Below are 20891 nucleotides of genomic sequence, written 5' to 3'. Positions count from 1 at the left end.
TATTATTAGGATTTTTTTCTGCAATTATTAAATTTTTTATAATCAAATACAAACGCTGGTTGGATTTGAACTTAATGTCTATATTTTATTATGTCGCATTACTCATATTGCGGATTATTGTGGGCTAATTTATTGGTCGATTACAACAAATAATTTGACTTGTTTTTTCCCCCTGCACCTGAATGCAGCATCATCTCCATTCAAGCGGTTAAAAGAGTAGTCAAATTTGTACTGGACGATGTATATCTAATGTACACATATAGGTCGTATTTTATGCACATAAATGACACAAAACTAGCTGCATTGGCGACACACAACACAATGTGACGATAAGATGCAAGAAGATCCCAGATGAAAAACAATATATATACTTAAGTGTAGGAAAATCTAATATTCTATATCTATTACAGAAGATATAGAAAAATTAATTTTAAGAGAAACGATTTATTTTGAAAACGAATTTCAATCAATCACGTGTTTGAAATATTTATCATAGCTAACTATTATTGAGTTCTTACAGTAAGTAACGACAGTTTGCATGCAAATAGAGCATCTTAGAACGTAATATCAAAATATGTATTCGAAAAGTGGATAGGTTGTGCCGTAGTATTGAAAATCTAATCCTCTGTGACTAAATGGCTCCATCTGCTGGAAAACAACATAATAACAACCGAGTCCGCCATGTTGTTCTCGCACCGAACGTTGGCATTTTTGGTGAAACGCGGGCAAAAAGATGAAACATGCAAAACGGATTAACTATTACAATTGAATTATATGAAATAGATTTTGTTTGATGCATTGACAGAGTTTAATTAAGGTAAGTTTCAATGTATTTTAAGCATGTTATCGTTCAAAACTTATTTCGATTTGCAGAAAGATTAACTTTTGTTTCAGTGATAATAATTATAGATACTATAATTAGCATGATTATAGTGTGTAAAACGTAATCAGCAAAATGAGTTAAATGTGAAATGCAATGTTTTTCTTTATTGGGAGTGTATATTGTTCGACAATATAGTGCTGTCTTCTGAGGCAAAATTGCCACTCACAATATGAAGGAAACGCTGACGCGACGTGTCTATCAGTAATGTAGTCAAAGTGATTTCTATGATGAGCACGAGGTAAAATATACATTTACGTAAGAAATACATATATTTGGAAATTGTACTATACCACAGCAATAACTACCAGATGGTGTCGTAGTATCTTAAACACGTGGTTTGACAATTTAGGAGCGCGGGGGTATAGCTCAGTGGTAGAGCATTTGACTGCAGATCAAGAGGTCCCCGGTTCAAATCCGGGTGCCCCCTGTTTTTAAAAATATGCATGAGTTCTTAATCTTCTTCGGGAGACGCTTGACTAAATATACACTTACAGTATTTGTTCTTATTTTTACATAAACAACTCATATTTAATTTGTTGTAGCATTTTACAAAGGGCCCAATGAATTTTTTAGCTCTTAATACCAATAAATATTTATGCCAGGTGCATTTCTGTTGCAAAATCAAATAATGTGTGCTTTCCGATCAGATGCGTTTTTGCCATTTCTAAACACTTCTGAAAGCAGCATTAAAGTAGTTTCATATCTAATTGTGATATCCAAATAGTACAGTATAGGCTGCATGTTTGTATAAGCAAAACACATTAAAAAAATGTGTTGTTTTTTTTAGTATGGCTCCCAATTTTTAGATGCTGTAGTAAAGAAGCAGGACTATGAAAAACTGCTCGGTAATCATGAAGAATATATTTGTTCTTTAGTTAAATACATTATAATCATTGTTTCTATTTTTTTCAGATTGTGCTTATTTGCCTCATCTGGTGGAACAAGATGGACCCAAATCAGTCTTGTTTTTGAGTAAAATATAGCCAAGTGTTTAAAAATCTATTAAAGGGGGTTAATATGTAAAATCAGGTTTTTTGTGTTTTATATCATGTTATATTGTTATTCCATGTTATTCAAACAATTACGTAGATGTAATTTTACCGATTTGTAATTTATCTCTGTAAAATTATATCCAAGGGAAGGTTGTGTGAATTTCACAATAGCCTACTTGATTTTATATGTGCATTACAAGTAAACCTTTAGCTGTCAAAGCTTAGATTTCCATAAAGGCTCACATTTATCCTACAGGCTTGTCTATCTTAAAACACATTTCCCTTCAGTACTCACCTGTTCATATTGCTCCATGTCTGAGTAATAAATGTGTTGTCCTTGTTTTCATTAAACATGCAATCAAGATCCACATTGTCCCGCAGCTTTTATTAGAAGACACTTAAACAGAAAGTTTTAGAGAAAACTCTCATACATTGGTTACTCTAAAATCCATTCATACAATAGTTGTCAAGAAAAATCTCAGATGTTCAATAAGTTCACTATCACTTGAATAGCTAGATATCTGTTGTAGAGAAGTCCACATAGCATCAGTATGAACCAGTCAAATCTTGCGTAGAAGCTTCATCAAACAAAAACACTCCATAAAATGGATGATGAAAAACACAGATTAAGATGAGCTGTACATTGGTTTGCAGTATAAAGGCTTGTTCGATTCATTCCCTGACGGTCATTTCCATCAATAGGTCTAGAAGATCATCTTCATCTTGTTAAACCTCCCAACCATTGGATCACATGGCTGTGTGATGGCAGGACAGCAAAAACAAATAAAGAAAGCTGGGAAGAGCTACAAGAGCAGGTACAGTAAACACTGTCCAGCCACAACGACTGGAGTAAGGACATCTCGTGTCAATAATCTGCCTGAAAGTCTGTTGGTGTTTTATTCCTTATTTTGTACCATTACATTGCTTAAGATGGCACGCTCCCTTTAAAAGTTCCAGACATTTAGCAGCAGTGCTCTGCTTCGATGAAACCTTCCTTCTCATGAACGCCAAGTTCGACTTCAGCGTAGGTGGAGTGACAGCTCTGGTTACGAAACTTCATGGAGGGCCAGTAGTTATTTGTGCGTCGCTAAAAAAAAAAGAAAAAAAAAAAGAAAAGAGACAACAACAGTTGATGATCAGTAAACAATAATTTTGTTCTTAATAATCTGTTGGATTTATTTATTTTTCTCTCACCTGCATGAGGTAGAATGGTGGAGCAACTGTGGGGTGTGTGTTGATGTAGTAAACTGCCAGTAATGTCAGCGTTACCAGCAAAACTAAGGCAGCCACCACCCCTGCTATGATGGCTGTGTTCTCTGTTATCCCCCTATGGTTAGGAGAACTGGGCTCTATATCTGAGAATATGGAGAAAAAAAAAAATTTTTTTCTAAAAATATGTCTGTGGAATAAATTAGATTGAGAGAAACATTACTGATGTGTACATATGGGTGCAAACAATTGAAATTATTTCTGTTTGTAATGAGTCTATATATGAGTTTCACTTTTTTTTTTATTACCTCAAGTACTAAGCTGGGTCAATTTTTATGATGCTCTGATTTACTGACTTGTATTCCAGTACTCTGCTACCCAGTACTAAGTTCCTGACTCCCCCAGCCATTGATTTTTATAGAAACTTCCCTTTTAAATGTAGGAAGGTTTCTGGACAAAGTCCTCTCCACTGTAAAGTGGGCCAGTCTAAGCTGTAATTTTAACCTGCTCCTGTGTTTTGAGAGCTTAGCGAAGGAATCCTTCATGCAAAATTCAGTATGTATTTTTAACCAATCACTATGAGCTCATCACCATAATGATCTGAAGTATGAAGTTGTTTTTGAACAGCTATGCCTCTCATTGGTTTTAAATATATTCACAGGGTTTAAATGTGTTTTTTTCCCTCCTCCCTTTCCACTGTCTTATTCGTCATTAAGTACAAGTATTTTCTTTTGCAGTCTTACAGATGTATTTTAGGAGACCCTTCTCATTTTGTCGGATTTCTAATGCCATCATGTGGTCAGTTTGGACTGACCAGACTAAGATCAGGTGTAAAGTGGTTTAGCTTTCTCCACACTTTGCACCTCCTGCCGTATACTTAAAATTTGCAAAACACCTACTCACCTCTAGTGACTGGCTGCTCTTCGAGGTCTGCTAAGGAAGTTGTTGATTCGGGGGACAAGTTATTGAACGAGCTCATAGTTGCCTCAGGCAGCATAGGGTTGTAGTCTTCACATTTACCTTTAGACTGTATTAACACACACAGGAGTGAAATAAACCGATACACACCCTACTCACCTCTGGGATGTAATGACTCTTTGGGAATCTCACCTCCTCAGGGCAGTTGTAATCCAGCCACTCTTGTCTATGCCGGTCAATGCCATCAGAACATCTGAAATTGAAAAACAATCAAATTAGAACAAACTGGATCTCTGTGGCAACAAAAATCAATAAATTGTGCTTTAACTCACCGTTGGAGTGTGTTGCACCATCCACAACCAGTTGTCAAGTTGGATGTTAGGCAGAGTTCACAGGATGTGTGCTGTAGACAAGCTAGGGGAATCAGACACAGGAGTCCACAGTTAGAACATAGAATAATGATGCTGTGCCATTACACAGAGTCAGATTTAAAACAGTTCTTACTCGGCAGAGGGGTGAATTCAAAGGCAGACCCACTGACTATTTTTGTGGTGTCAATCTCAACACGATGATACTCATAGATGGTACGCTGCTTTGCATCTGCAAGATGAATGATAACAATTCTCATGTCAAATAGATAGCCTTTCTTGATCCATATTTTTCTCCAATCAAAGCTTCACGTCTTCTAGGGTGTCACCTTTGCACATCTCAAGACTGATGTTTCTGCCTGTCCTTATTTGCAAAAATACCTCTAGCTCAGTCATGGCATTTGTGAATAGCTACATTTAACAATATTATTACAATTTCTTGCTTTTCTTATATTGTGCAGCCCTAATGTTAATGCTAATGTTGGAGCTTGTTTAAGGTAGCTGCTTTGATTGGTTTGGTGACCCTCTTAATCAGCCTGCAAAAGCCTGGTATCAGAAAATAACTTTAAAAGATAAGCAGAGTTGCACTATATGCTTTTGTGTAAACAGTAAGCTTATGAATGCTCATGATTAGGAAAGTACCTGAGAGCTGTGAAGCAGGGAGGATTGCCATGAAAGCATCAGACAGTCCGACTTTAACTGGATGCTCTGTGGAGTTAATCTTCTCCACTGGTACAGGAACCTTCAAAGAAACGGCAATGGTTTGTTTTAGCTTCAAAATATCTGAAGCTTGGCATAAGCATTAAGCATTAAGTAAGAAAATGAAATCTAACGAGTTGAAGTCCTGAAGTTACCTCTCTGTAGTTGAAAATAATACTCCCATTACTGTGGAGGGCTGCCTGAAAAGTAAAGGGTCCTTCATTTTCTCTGTCCTTTAGTCGCACCTTGTCCCACTGCACCACAAACAGAGTACCTGAGCACATCCAAAGAACAAGTCCAGCCATTAGAGGATCTGAAAAAGCTCTTGAGCATCATCTGTCTCTTTGAAAAACTCCTACCTACCATTGTCCATATACCTCACTGTGGAGTTTTTAGAGAAGCTGGGGTCAAAGTTGGCCATAAGGGGCGCTACATACTGTGTTGCAGTCAGCATCCGATGAGTTATCTCGCCCATGAACATGAACCCTTACGATGAGAACAGATTGAAAGAAGCAAGTCTCACATTAAGCACTGAAATGTGTTACTACTTAATGTTGTTGGATGAATCACCCAACAAACATTTATCACAGGTATGACCATGCATTTGTTGACATTTGGCGTTACAGCAACATCATACTTACCCCCCGTTGCTACAATAATTTGTCTTATGTTGTGTCCATAGAAAGGGAAATCAAAGGAGAGTGCCACTCTCTGTGAAAATTGAAAAATAAAAGTCTCAGTTCCGGTTGAACTCACGGGAGGAAATTATTTACATGAGGATGTGGCCATCTCACCGCAGCCTGTCGGTGTGTGTTGGACAGGATGCCGTGGATTCTGACTTGACTTTTATGCAGATTGTTCAGGTCAACCCACAACAGTTCAGTTTTTCTGTCTGTTGGACCAAAACTCTCCCATATGTAGTATTTTTGAGAGTCCTCCTGAAAGAAAACAAACAAAAAAATCATTTGAATTTAAGCGAAAAGGTTGCTTTCTTTGAAGTTACTTAAAGCAGGTTTAGGCTGAATTATTTTAGGAAATTAACTTCTGTATGAATTTCGTTGTAAACTAATTATGATTTCTTATTATTTGTCTTCTGAATTTTGAACTCCACATGGGGGAGCTGTGTACACTTTACACAAATAGCTACGTCAACATACCTCATGTCTCCGCACAGATCTCCAGCACTGATGGCATTATTAATGTATGGTGCACTTCAAGGTGACAGAGAGCAATGGTTCTGGGGTTTAGTCTTGGCTCAGAAAGTGGAGCAGTTAAATGCAGAGCTCTCCCAACCTCTCCGGCTGCTCCACATACAGCAAGCGACCCACTTTTAGCATTCATCTTCACTGCCTGACACCGGCCTGTTTTTTTATTTATTTATTTTTTGTGGGTGGTGTTTGTATTTTCTAGGTGGGGAAATGAATAATATACACAGCTGACGGATTTCTTAAATAACCCTGGTTTGGACTTGTGGTGGTTTGGGCTGGTTAGCAGAACCCTGGCTTTAAAGAGTTTGGTTTTTGAAGTAGCACTAGAATTTCCCATCAGACTGTTTCTAGGGTTTGTGCCGCTTCTAAAGAAATGCCAGAGAAAGTCCTTGGAAGTTTTGAGTGGAGAATGCAGTAATATATTGTAATATACTTTTGCTAAACACTGCTAGTCAGCTGGATGAGAGAAGGCAGTTTGTTTGCTTGGAAATATATGTTGAGAAAATGAAATGAGTACCACTGCTCACTATTATTAATGTTTTCTGAAACTATGAGTGGCATCTCTGTTAAGTAGCTGGAGGCCGACTGGTAACTTGACTAGATAGCCCAGTTAATTAGGCAGCTATTTTAAGCTTGACGTACTTGTAGTACATTATCAGAATAACAGAAGAGTAATAACTAATAACTAATACTAAATGTGTATTTCTAAGTTTGTGTATTCGGAATAATAATTTACATATTAATTTAGATTAAATTGGGATATCTTAAATAATATGTTTGCAGTAGGAGATATATTTGTTTGTTCTTTTTTAATAAACATTGACATTTTTTTTTGATTTGTGCTTTTCAATAAATACTTAAGAAACATTGTATTTTTAACAACTTAATATCACATAAGAACAAAATGGTGGCTCTAGGTAAATAAGGTCCGTTATGTCTCAGGAATCGCAAACAGAAACAGAACAGCAGGAGCTCTTGTGAACTTGTCTGAGTGAGTTTTTTACAACCATGCATTTGCACGGCTACACATTCTGGTGGGCGACCACGCTTAAAATAAACAGTGCAAGTTGGCAGGTTGAGGAGTTTGTCTGTTTTCAATTTGAAATGAAAAGAAAGGGAGGAACAAACGGTGTATTTTATTTGGATTGAATCTTACTGAGGCCGACTGGGGTGAAGGATGAGTCCAGCACATCAGACACAAATTAAACCACATCAGGTATGCACAGATTGAATGAAGCAGGTATTTATTAGCTGTTTCAAGATTAGCTTAACCGAAGTCTTAGCTTTCCAAGTAAAGAGGGTACTAATCTGCTGATAACTGAAGAAATGTGATATTTTTATCTTTGGTATCTCCATTAAAATTAAGATCTTTCCATTCATTTTTCATTTCATTTGTCAATTAGCAAATAATTGTAGTTATTCTTTTAAATTAAGAGAAAATTTTTCCTTCTTTAATTTTTAGTTGTCAATATTGTCCACCTTTTATTGTTAATAGCAGAATGTTGTTTTTTTTTAAATATCAATGGTTTTGATCAAAGTTTAAAGCTGCCACCTCACTTTTCATCACACTATCACATTTTCAAAGATTGATACGTATAATCCCCATTTACCATTCAGTTATACTTCAATTAGACATCGCATAAGGTGACACCTGCGATTTCATTTTTCAATTTAAGCTGTTGAAATGTGAATCGTTTTTGTAAAGTTTCCATAAAGTTACATATTTAACCAGAAGTGGGCAGCAGAGCTAAAGTAGGATTCTAAATTCACCCTGTCTTATTTGTTGCAATACTCCTATAAATAAATGCACTATCATAACAGAAAATTGTGTGAATACACCACACTTTTACTATTGTGTTCTTTAAATAAATTAATAGATGTTGTTTGTAGATTATCTTGTTTGTCTTTTATTTCGTTTTTGTGATGCACAATGATTTATTTTACCCTATACAGGATTAAGCTTAAACAGAAAATGGACCAATTTATTTCTGAAGCAACCTGATCTTTATCTGACTTGTATGATGTTTGTTTATGTATTTAAAGACAGAAAATAATGCAAGTTATTTGATGCATTTGTTAACTTTTCAGATTTTGACCTGCTGATCAGATGACAGGTCTGACCTGAGAAAACTTCTCACTTCTCTAGCCAACTGATTGGTGGATCACTGGTCAGTATTTTTAGTAATTTCCTGCAGTGCTTTTCTCAGCCTTCTGAGGAATGTCCCCATAATGGAAAACCTAAAAAGATTATGCACCCAATTCCTAGATAATTTATGAGAAAATGGATGTTCAAAATGCAGGGCTAGGAGCATCTCACCACTATACGGGTCATGTTGTCTGGAAGGGGACTGATATCAACTCCTCCTCCTCCTTCAGCCTGTGCGTTGCGGGCTTCTCTGTGTTTGTGTTGGTTCTGCCGGTCTCCCCTGGTTCGTTGAAAACTGGCTGTGTCTCCATCCGTCCTCAGAGCAGTCCCTCTATATGCATCTAGAACAAGACTCGAATTATAGTGACTGAACTGTATCAACACAGAAGGATTCACGTTAAACAAGTTTGGCTTTCACATCCTGCGCTCACATCTGGACTTTATTAGTTACCAAGATATGGATCACTTATGGGCCAACTTTCCCAGGAAAAATAAAATCTACGTTTACAGATCTTCTAGCAACAAACTGCACAAATGGAGAAAAAAACAAAACAAAACACAGTGACATATCTTTCCATCTGTCAAGCAGAATGGGTCATGATTCATTTTTAACTAATACATCTTACCTAACAACGTAGCATTGACCTCATTCAAGCCTCAGATATTTGCTGTTTAGTTTTGTCGAAACAAGGCTTTTATGCACCAAACAGATTCTAAAAAATACTACAGTGTATGGATTAAAATATTTGCTGACCACCAACAATAGTTTGTATTTTCATGACATCTGCTCAACAGATTGTAGCTGGATGCTTAGATTTATTTCCAGCAGATCCATGAGGCTGCACAGTGGAGCAGTTGGTAGAGATGTTGCCTAGCAGCAAGAAGGTCCTGGGTTCGATTCCCGGCCCGGGGTCTTTCTCCCTGTGCATGCGTGGGTTCTCTCCGGGTTCTCCGGCTTCCTCCCATAGTCCAAAAACATGACTGTCAGGTTAATTGGGCTCTCTAAATTCTCCCTAGGTGTGAGTGTGTGTGTGAATGGTTGTGTGTCCTGTATGTTCCTGTGTTGCCCTGCGACAGACTGGCGACCTGTCCAGGGTGAACCCCGCTTCTTGCCCGGAACGTAGCTGGAGATAAACACCAGCAACCCTCCTGACCCCATTAGGGACAAGGGTGAACAGAAAATGGATGGATGGACAGATCCATGACTCATCGTTCAAGACTAGTAGATTCAACCACTGGTCCTACTGGGTGAATATCTCTCCAGTGTTCACTGAAAGGCTTAGGGATTATATTTAGTTTCCTCACTTATTTGTGCTGCTTGTTGATTGATAAATTGGCTGAATGAATTTTGACAGAGGTGCGTGTGGTTATGACAAGAATGAGTTGGGTACCCTCCTTCGGTTAGGATACCCAACTCTGATCCCTGAGAGCATCTATCCTGAAACTTTTAGAGACATGGCTTTTCCAACACACCTGAAGCTAATTATTTGCTAATTACCAGGCCTCTGTAAAACTAAATGACATGCTGTGAAAGTAATCCAGCCATTTAGTTTAGAAGTGGTGGAGTTGAGATGCCTCTCAAAATTGCTGTACAGAGGCTCTAGAGATCTGGAGGCAGAGACCCCTGGAGTAGGCCTGTGTGTACCACTTAAAATGTGCTCACTGTATTATTTGGTGATACTCTGGTCTTTGGTCTTTCCAGTCTTAACAAGATTGTATGTTTGTAAAAAAAAAAAAAAAAAACAGCAACAGAAAAACACAGCTTTGTTGTGTCTCTTGAAGAATATTAGTGTAAAAAAAATGTACAAGGTTTGCTCCAAAAGGAAACTTTTTCCCACGTCAACCTTACTCTTCCGGTTTTACCTGTTGGAACATACAACAAATTGTTGAACAATAGTTCAAGGCACTCAGTTATGCTCATGCTTTTTAGTTTACATTGAATTCCATGGCATAAATTGAGAAATTAAAAGAAAAATTTATGTGATGTTTTATTCAGGGAGGAGCAGAAGTCTGGAGAAATGTTGTAGACCAGCAGCTTTGTGGTTCCACAATCAGAAGATGAAAGGGTTTAACTACACTACAGCAAAGCATCTGCCAAAGCTTTGCAGTAGCATAATTTTTCTTCTCATAAATATCTTCTTAGAAATATCTTCTAAGCATGATTTAGAAGATATGTGTCTTGCTTTACTTAAACTCTGTAGGTTTATCTTTAGTGAGATTTCTCTCAACATAAGGTGTATCCCTAAAACATCACTTAAGTCTAATGCTACACATATGGTAAATGAAGGGCGATGCAAAATATACAGTCAAACTGCAGCTACTGTCAAACACTCTTTGCTTTGATTGATTCCAACAAGGAGGGAAAACAAGTTTAAACTGAAGCTAACATTGTAGCCAGACATGCAGAAGAATCCTTTCTTTTGAGAAAGCAGTTATCAACTTCAGGTAATTTGCAGATATTTTGTACTGACAGAGAGCAGGACAAAAATTAAAACCAGTATACATTCAGATCGTGTCCAGCTCTAAAGGAAAATATAGTGCATGCACACCAGCAGGTACTATGTCTGCTGTTCTGCAGGCATAGAGCAGGCATAGTGCAGTGGACACCCCAGGGCTGGTCTGGGGTGTCCACTGGTTCAACATATTCAGAAATCCCCCAGAAGGAAGCACCCAGGTGGCATGCTGATCAGATACTGGAACAATCTTATCTGACACCTTTCGATATAGAGAATTAAAGACTCTATTACGAGCTCCCCCTTAGATAACGGAGATTCTCTTCATATCACTAAAGATTAACCCATGACTGAACTACCTTTTTACATCATATTCAGATACTATATCCAAACCCATAGTATTATGAAGCTCAGAACCAGCATGCCTAGGATTGTGTCCTCACTTGCCACCAGGCTCACACTATCCAATCTCTCTTCTTCTACTCTTCTTCTTGCAGGTGTTGTGAAGATGGTCTTTTGTTGCCTTTTCGCACAGTTCCTGGCCTGAAGACAAAACCCTGTTTCTCCCGGATCCAGAAAGGTGTCGCATTTTCCCATTTCCAGACGAGGTTGCCCGTTGCCCAGCTATGAAGGTATTTTTCATTCACGAAAATAGTGTCTGTCCTATATAAACAAATATATGTATTGCACTTGATTCAGATCAGATTCAGATTAAAGTTAAAAATTCAAAAGTATGAAAGATAATTCCCAAGTGACAATTGAAAACAAATTGAACAAGCATGTCCTATTTGGAAGGATTGTTAGGAAAAAAAACCTATTATCTGAAAATAATATTACAGCATGACTCTTTGTTTCACCGTGTTCCTGCCACTTAATTTCCACATCTAAAAGGAACAAAGGGACACTCAAAAATAAAATAAAATACAATAAACCGGTAAATTAGTATAATGAGGGCTCTCCAAGAGACAAAATGGGACAAGAAAATGAAATGTAGAGAGGCTGCCATGGACTCAGGGGAGAAGACTTTAATGAGAAGTCTTGTATGATCATGATACAGTGGAAGCTTTTTTGCCCAGCTTCAGAGCATGAGGTTTCCTAATTGGGTCAGATTGACACACTTCACCGTCACTGAAGAACTTTGAAGATGTCAAACAACACAGAAAAAAGATGAAGTGGACTTTTAAGAAGAACGGACACTAAAAGTGGTAGATCAGGCACAGTAAATTTCTTCTTACAGGATATATGTCACTTTCTTTCAAAAGACTCCTTTTGACTATATTCTAATGGCCCTCATATAGTAATGCGTTCATTTAAAGGGTTTCTTTAAGTGGTTTTCTAAACTTTGCAGGGACTGAACTTCATTTTTGCTTTGAAATAAACCCAAATCCATCTTACTGCTTGGGGAAACTTCTATCAAAAACACATCTACGAAAAGACCAAGAACGAGCCCTTCTTTGACTAGACTTGATAAGACTTTAGTAGCTTGAGGTCTGGCAGACACATGTGCATATGGACGCTGCATGGAGAATGTGCAAACTGTTGAAAATATAAAAACATCCTGGTGCAGCGGAATCAAGTCCTGGAAGCCTAATAATTCAAATGACAGATGGAACAATTCTGCTGGTAAGTTGCAAATATGTGCACTGTAAATATGCACTCTGTGATGTTGCTGCTATTAAATGCATGATTTTTTTTTTTCTCTCTACATTCAGAGCACTCATAAAAACTGGCAATGTGGCTAAGATATATGCTTTTACAGCAGCACAATGCCAGATTTTTCCCTTTTTTTTTGATTTCCAACATATCTCTGTGTGCCAGGAGTGCTGACCTAACTGGGAATCAAAGCTCTAATCCTCCAGGCTTATATGGTGTGATTACAAATGTGCATTAGCTATTTTGAGTCACCTGCGTGGCAGCGGTGTCCATTTTATCGGCCTCCTCAGATGTGTCTGCAATGCAGCAACCGACTTACAAATCTAGTGGGTGTTGGGACTCGCATCAAAGTGGGACACGGCATGTTCAGCCATATACAGCAGCTATAAATGTACACATTCTGGTTATTCACTCCAGACCTTATGCTCTGGCTTTCTTCAAAATCTCTGTTTAATGTTTCTTTTTCAGAATGTTAATTTAATAAACATCTGATCAACTTTATAGGCCTGACAGTCACTGTCCACTTTATTAAGTACACCCATTTATTTGTCTGCAAACAGAAATGGCGAATGAGCCAATCCCACGGTCTCAAGATGACTTACTAAAGTTCAAACTGAGCATTAGAACTGGAAGAAAGGTGTTTTAAGTGACTTTCAGCATGGCATGTTTGTTGGTGCCAGAAAAAGTATTTCAAAATCTAATAACCATTTAAAACTTTGACACACAGCCATCTTGTGGGTTTATAGAGCAAGTCTGCAACTTCAGTCCTTCAAACCCACTGTCCTGTAACTTTTAGATGCATCCCTGCTCCAACACACCTAAATCATAAAGCTAAATTACATGCCTTATTGATGTCAGTGGTCAGAGGACAAAAGTCTTAGATGATAGGAAGATAACAGCAGCTCGCATAACCTGCTGTTAAAACCAGGGTTTGCTGAATATTTGGATGTACAACACGTTGAACCTCGAAGCAGATGCGCAACAGCTGTAAAAGACCATAATAAATATTACTCCTGACAACTAAAAACAGAAAACTGAGGGTAGAGTCATACAGGATCACTAAAATTGGCATGAACTAAATAGAAAAATGTTGTTTGGTCCGATTTATTTCATTTGGATGGTAGGGTCAGCATCTGGTTAAAAATGAAAGCATGTATCCATTCTTGTATAAACAGCTCAGGCCAGTGGTCATTAAATAAAACGTTAACCCTCGGTGCCAGTTTGGTTGCTGAACATGTCCATTCCTTTTTAACCACAGCTTACCTGGCTTATAATGGGTGCGAGATAAAACACAATGCCGCAAAACTATCGGAAATAATCTCAAATTGATTTCTTGAAAATGAGGATGAGTTCACCGTACTCCAATGACCTCAACAGACACCTGATCTAAGTCCAATGGAGCACATTTAGAGTGTGACAAAACAGGAGGTTCACACCATTGATGTGTAGCTTAGAAAACTGTGATGCTATCACGTGAGTGTGGAGCAAAATCTCTGAAGAAATATCTCTGACACCTTATTGAATCCAAAGAATTAAGGCAATTTTGAAGGCAAATGCGTCCATTCTGGTGTGTGTCTAATAAACTGGCTAGTGAGTTTAACTTGAAAGCAGTATGTGAAAACCAGACCCCAGCTGGTGAAGACTAAACAAAAACTGGATTTTTATGTTCCTAAACTAACACAAAACCTGATGGCCTTTCAGTCTGGTCAACTAGACAGCGTCCTTTATCCAAACGTATTCCTTCTGAAAGTAATCTTTTATCAGTAAATTCACAACACATTTAAGTGAGGGAACAGGGAATAAAGGAATGCACTTGGAAGGGAAATTGGAATTATCTGCAGAACTATCAAAAGAAAACAAAAGGGCCTGTATTTTTGCTGACAAAAGGTCATTGCACACTGTTCACATTTTGAAGTGGAGATATTAGTCAATCTGAAGATAAAAACACAATCTGGATTCTTGTGGCAGTAATTTTCTTTCAGTAGCTTTTACTTTTGGGAATTGTATTGCAATGAGTTACCTACAAGTTTGACATTGCAGTACACAATACTCCTGTTTTATTAGTGTCTAAAAGGGTGATTATGTGTATTGTTTTAGATTTCAAAATGATGATAAGTGTTGAAATCAGATTGGAGCTCGTAGTGTAGGAGGAATCCATTTGGCACCGTGTGCTCAGAAACAGCAGTATCCACAACACACAATCACAAAGACGAGCAGCTGGAATGATAAGGAACCAAAAAGAGAAGATGGAAAAATGACGTCCACAAATGTGTAAATCAATCACACTCAGAGTTTAGAAGCCATCTGATTTAAATGATGAACTGAACTGTTTTCTATTCTGATTTGGAGATGATCATCATTTTTTTTAATGCTAAGGATGGGATTCCAACGTGCAAATGGGTGCAGAGCAGTAATAGATCAGAATGTGCCGTTTAAAACAACTATAAATTTAAACTACAGGTAATAAATCATCAAATAAATGGTATTTTGATAACTGCTGTTTACTTTCAGATTTAATCCCTAAAGCAGAACTGAAGTCCTTTTTTCCTGCAAAATTTCTGATTTATGTTTCAGTAGAAACAATCAAGAGAATCTTGTAGAGAAGCTTTGTAATTTTTTCAACATATAACTCTACTCATGTCAGGCTTATCTTTTTGGAATCTTATGTGGAAAAGTGTGACGATGATTGCACAGTATCATAGTTGAAAGCACATAAAGATAATGTATCTTTATGTATCAGATATCTTTAAGTATCAGGTTAAATTTTTTTCTGTGGTTAGTCTGTGAAAACATACATGTTTTCCTTGGGTACCATGGCTTCCTCCCCGCAGTCCAAAAACATGTATGTTAGTACCCAGAAATCTAACAAGCTGGTAATGAGTTAAACAAAGAAATAAGCAGCTTTGACTACAGCAGACATCTGATTAAAAGTTGCCTTTCTTAGCATATTGAAGCTGCTGTAGACAGAGGACTAGCCACGACATTTCCAACTTCAAAAAGCCTTCATTGCACATGTGTAAAGTGCAACAAGACTCACAGCTGCAGTATGTAACTTTAATAAAAAAATTAAAAATTAAATTTTATTCAAACTCTACCGTAAGACAAATATTCTGTGAAAAACAATCAAGTTCCTCTGGCTTCTCCCAGTGCTCTCAATTCTAACTAGAAATAACCAATCAGAGCCCGGAGGCGGGTCTTGGCACCTGCCAGTCACACTCTTTTGTGGCGCCGCTCATCCTCTTTCTGTTTTCCTCCTCGCTCTCTGCTACCGCTACAGCTTTGTCCTGTCAGCAGATCCTGTTGTGAATACTCATGCTAGCCAGTATGGCCACCGATGATGGTGGATATATGATTTGCCTTTAATGGTAAGTTGTTTCTGCCCGATTAGCACATTGAGCAGCGAGTATGTTACATTTAACGTTAAGTGACAGCGTTAAACCCCTCCTCCTGGCTCTGATTGGTTGTTTTTGGTTGGAAGCGGCGCATTTATTCAGACACAAATCTGTAAAAAACATTCCTTATAAAAGTTTCATACTGACTGCTGATTGCTTTAGCAGTTGCTGCACATTAGAGATTAATGGCAGAGCACATCTTATAAAATGTGTTTGATGCAACATTAGATTTTTTAAATGTAATTAAATACAGTTTTCATCCTAATTTAATGAATAATAATTAAATAGTAGTAGTAATAGCTTTATAACCATTAAGAGCAGTAATCCTTTCATTCCTATCAGATGAGATAGTTTAAAGTAGGAAAAACACTATGTTGCCCTTATCAAATCTATCAAAATCTTTATTGATCTTATTGTTTTGATCATTACCCATGTCTCATAACCACTGGTGAGAGAGTTTGACAGGCCAATAAATTAAGAGGTACACAGATCAGAGTAACATTAGGGCAAACAAGGCTCCAATCTATTCATCTCAAAATTCATCCTATTGTTACCACACAAACTATGCAGGCAATGGCTAAACATCTGACCTCAAAAGAGAGGTTCACTTTTTTTCTGACAAATCATTGGTCAATGTTGTTTAATACCTCCCATGAAATAACAGGTGACACTGTAATAATCCTAACAATTAATGAATACACTCACAGTTGGATTTTGGTAAATTATGCAGTTTGAGATTTCAATCATAAAAATTAGCTTTTTTTTTTTTTTTTTTTACACATCCTTACCAGGAGTGCCCATAAAGGTGGAAGGCACTGCAAGCAATAACAATCCTATCTGCCAAACCACTGAAGTCTTGATTGCATAAACACAAGGTGGAAAACTAGTATTTTATTACCGGCAGATAAATCAAGGTGGCCAGCTGCACATTGGTGTAACAGTAGAAAGGAGCAATTTACTAGAATACTGCTCTTGAATTTAGGACAAGACTTGTGTTTTTATATTTAGTGTCTTTCTAACTTAAAGAAAGACACTAAAGAAAAATTATCAACAGAGAGCAATACATTTAAGCTAATTTGGAAAGAAAGACCTCCAGTGATGGTAAACTTCAGCCTGTTGCTTTGTTTCTTTTCTCTGATTTGTGTCACACTTTGGTGTGAGGCCAAATGTCTGCAGATCAGATGGCACTCCTGGTAGCCCAGGAGGTTCATAATGATTATTGCTGATGTGCAACTAGCAACACAATAAAAGTATGTGCTTACTGTAATAAACTATTATTGCTATGAGACTACTACAGCATACTGCCGTGCACATGTTAGCAGTTAGCTGAAAGCAGTGCAGCACTACATTTTCCATCTTCTTGCAATTCTAACAGCTTTTTCAAATAAAGTCAACGTTTTAACTCGCAAACGGGATATCAGTTCGAACACACATGACTAGCATGTGCAGGGCATGACGGAACATTCTTGAAAAACCAAGCATGATAGCCGAATCAGATGGTTTCAGCCGAATCACAACGATCAGAAGGCCTATCTGTATCAGTAAAACGAGACAGTCTGCCTGAACTGGTGCATAGAGAGTTGCCCTCTGGTGAACCTTTCACTGTTGCATTTTTTACGGCTGATCAATTGCAGATGTGCAGCCTGTCTTAATGGTTCAGTCCAGTTCTGCTATCGCTTTTCTGTTACCCAGCTGGAGAATTAAATGATTTGTAAAAGACATCTAGCTTAAACTGCAGTCATCTGTGAAGGGACAGAAATCAATTACTGATTACTGGGATTTCAGCTGATTACCTATTATTAGCAATGTCAGTAGCAGACACTAATATATATATATATATATATATATATATATATATATATATATATATATATATATATATATCAAACTAAGAGACAAGCATTTGTAAAAACTACACAGGTTTGGCTGGCAATAACATTAGTTTAGAAAGCACAATAGATTTCAGTTTTGTCTCAATGTGTCTTTAAAATTACTTATACTGGCTTAAAGTTTTCACATCACACCACACGTAAGTGTATTTTCCTCAAGATTCCAAGTGACAAAGTAGTGAAGTACTCTGGACCAGATACAAAATATGCATGATTTTCTTAATGTAACAAATACAAAATCTCAAAAGTGGGGCTCACGTATTCAATGCCATTTGCTCTGATACCCATAAAAAAAAAAAAAAAAATCAAGAGCAACCAACTGCCTTCAAAAGTCACCCAGTAGTCTGACTGTAGATAAATTAATCTCAGAATGAGTATAGCTGATCTGTGAAGGCCTCAAATGTTTGCTAGAGAACATAAGTGAACTAACGGCATCAAGAAGACCAAGGAACACAACAAACGGGTTAGGATTAAAGTTATGGAGATGTCTAAAGCAGGGTTCAGCAATAAGGCATGATTCCAAGGTCTGAACATTGCACAGAGCACTGTTCAATCCATTATCCAAAAATCAGGAGCAACATGGCACCGCTGCAAATCTGCCAAGACCAGAAGAACATTTATCTGAAAAGCAGCCAAGAGGCACATGGTAACTCTGGAGGACCTGGAGAAATCCCCAACTGTGGTGGGAAAATCTGTTAACAGGTTGTTAGTCATGCACTCCACAATAGTTGTGCAATCCTCAAATCTGGAGTTCTTGAAGAAAGTCAGTGTTGATGTAAAACCGCAAGAAGTGCAATTTAATCTTTATATGCTAGTTACTAAATTTGAGTGTCATCATCCACGCCTGATGTGGACAACGGCTCTCTGAATCAACTTGAACACACAATCCCTTCAGTGAAACATGGTGAGTGATTATATTATGCTGACGGGATGCTTTTCTTGAGGACCTTCAGGGAGCTGATCAGAGCTGATGAACAGACGGATGGAGCTAAATACAGAAAAATCCTGGGCAAAATCATGCTGGAGGTGGCAAAATACTTGAGACTTGAGGCAGAATAGCCATTCTAAGCAAACAGCCAGAAATAACAATCAAAGTATGTTCAAGTGTTAAAATGATCAAATCAAAGTCCAGGTCTATAGTCTGAAACCTCTGGTTGTACTTGAAAGCTGCTCTTCAAAGATGCACATCATCCAATTTGACTTCGGTTAAGTAAAAAAGAATGGGCACAAATTTCAGTCTCAAAATATGCATACCTGACAGAGACATACTTCAAAAGACTTCCATCTGGAACTCCAGCAAAAGGTTCTTCTACAAAATATCAACAAGCAATGCATGCCACACTTTGAAATTTTTAGTTGTAAAATATGTTGAAAACTATGTATCGTCTTTCTTTATCGGAATTGCACACTTCTTTGTGTTGTCCCACCACATCAAATCCCAGTGAGCTACTTTAAGAGTTATGAACTTTCTCGAGGTTCTGTATATGTGGAGGGGGTGTCTCTGTGCATTGGGTCGTCCTCTGCAGAGCTGGGCCCTTGATCAGAGAAACTGGGACTACAGGAGAGGCCAGAAAAACTGGAGCACCGCTGATTGTCAGCGTAGGAACAGCAGCGGAGGAACGGGGGCTGGCTAAAAATAATGTACCTCTAAGGAGAACAGAAATACATGCATGCACATGTACACACTTACTGACACTCGCTGACAGGATGAGAGAGGAGTATAAAGCACAATGCACAGAACAGGTGAGGATTTTATTATGAAATTCAGCAAAACAAAACAGTAAGAAACTGCAGATATAATAATGATCAGCTCGGATGCTGCTCCTTCTAAGCTTCCTTCCTTTGCAGTGAACCTCAATTCCTGAAATTACTGGTTAACCTCAGAGAATATTTCACACAACACTTTTTTCTGTTTCTGGAGCAAAATCTTGACGTTAAGCATAGCCTTACAAGCAGCTTATCGTGGCAATTTGAAGGAAATATATGCTGGGACCTGTAAACCCTTGGCAAATTCTCATATATGCAAATCAACAAAAAGTCTCAAAGGGTGTTTTAAAATAGACCTGATTTCCGAGGTTGTGGCAGTTTGAAATCAAGTATTTGTTGTATTTTTTTATTTCTGCTTCCAGAGATTTTTAAAGCTGTCCTCTGCAGCAGCGAACTGTCTGCTTTCACAGGAAGTCAGTTAAAATATTAAGTTATTTGGCTTACCTTTACACTCTTGGGCCCAGACTCTCCCGAGCTCAGCCTGGGATAGACAGATGAGAAGAACAGCACAAAGCCCCATGTCAGGACAGCTCTTCTCCCTCCGTCCCTTACTTTTATCGCCCCTCTCCTTCTTTTTCCGTTTGTCTTCCTGTGTTGCGTGGAAAAACGGACGCCTCGCTCCTGCTGTCCCCTACCTTTCCTTGCTGTTTGTTCTCCTCCTTCTCACAGCTGCTTTCTCCTCACTTCACCCAGGGGTTCCTGCTTTTCTCCCTCCTCTGTCTATCTCCCTTCTCTAGCCTGCGTCCTCTTCAGGCCCTCAGAGTAAATCTTGTGGTGATGAATCCATGGTTGCAAAGGAGATGATAAACAGCTGGAAGCTTCAGTGTGAGGTCTCTCCTCTCCTCTTCTCTCCACTCCCACTCTCTCTTAAGGCTGTCGTTTTTCTCCCTGTGCTTGAATTCCTGACCGTTTCAGAGAAAGTGTTCCAGATTTGAGCAACACTTTTCTAATAAGGACATATTCAGACATTTCTTCAGTTTTACTTTGCTCTAATTTAAAGAGTGTTTGGTGGAATGTGCATGTCTCCCCCACGTGGAAGCACGCTGAAACTGTTGCACGGCTGAAACCGTAGCTCACGTCTTGAAAAGTACTTCCCCTGTGGGTTGTTTTAAAAAACAGTTTTTTAATGGTGAGACAAATTCTTAAGAACATTTTAATTATGCTTTCGTCAGTATAGACGGAAAATAAAGTCTATACTTAAGTTAAATTGTGTCTTTCTACACATTTTAATTCCAATATGTTGGACATTCGTACGGGATCAGATCTAAGGAGTTCTCCATTGATTTATTTGTCCAATATTTAAAAAATGAGTGC

The 20891-nt window shown here is 38.0% G+C and overlaps 1 protein-coding gene and 1 non-coding gene across 4 annotated transcripts; one reads left to right on the top strand and one right to left on the bottom strand.

Moving 5' to 3' along the window:
- The first annotated feature begins 1238 nt into the window (after positions 1–1238).
- Positions 1239–1310, top strand: trnac-gca. Its single transcript has one exon. It is a non-coding gene; the product is annotated as a tRNA-Cys (tRNA).
- Positions 1311–2239: 929 nt separating this feature from the next.
- Positions 2240–20687, bottom strand: LOC122823084 (plexin domain-containing protein 1-like). 3 transcript variants are annotated; one of them, XM_044102337.1, is made up of 14 exons: positions 9050–9288; positions 8855–8949; positions 8595–8764; positions 5864–6007; positions 5711–5780; positions 5433–5555; positions 5225–5343; positions 5013–5112; positions 4507–4602; positions 4335–4416; positions 4195–4255; positions 3988–4111; positions 3070–3230; positions 2240–2962 (listed from the first exon to the last, which is right to left on the bottom strand). In XM_044102337.1, exons 3-14 carry the CDS (start codon positions 8607–8609, stop codon positions 2837–2839), a joined length of 1221 nt encoding a protein of 406 aa, XP_043958272.1. In that variant the 5' UTR covers positions 8610–8764; positions 8855–8949; positions 9050–9288; the 3' UTR covers positions 2240–2836. The 3 variants fall into 3 exon arrangements, with proteins under 3 accessions (XP_043958272.1, XP_043958270.1, XP_043958271.1); XM_044102335.1 differs by lacking the exons at positions 8855–8949; positions 9050–9288 and adding an exon at positions 20022–20687; XM_044102336.1 differs by having other exon boundaries at positions 8855–9288.
- Between the last annotated feature and the right edge of the window lie 204 nt (positions 20688–20891).

This window comes from Gambusia affinis, linkage group LG20, assembly GCF_019740435.1.
Source record: "Gambusia affinis linkage group LG20, SWU_Gaff_1.0, whole genome shotgun sequence".
NCBI classification, from domain to species: Eukaryota; Metazoa; Chordata; class Actinopteri; order Cyprinodontiformes; family Poeciliidae; genus Gambusia; species Gambusia affinis.
Note: the sequence above shows the minus strand (reverse complement) of the source record. Positions and strands in the feature narration are given on the sequence as shown.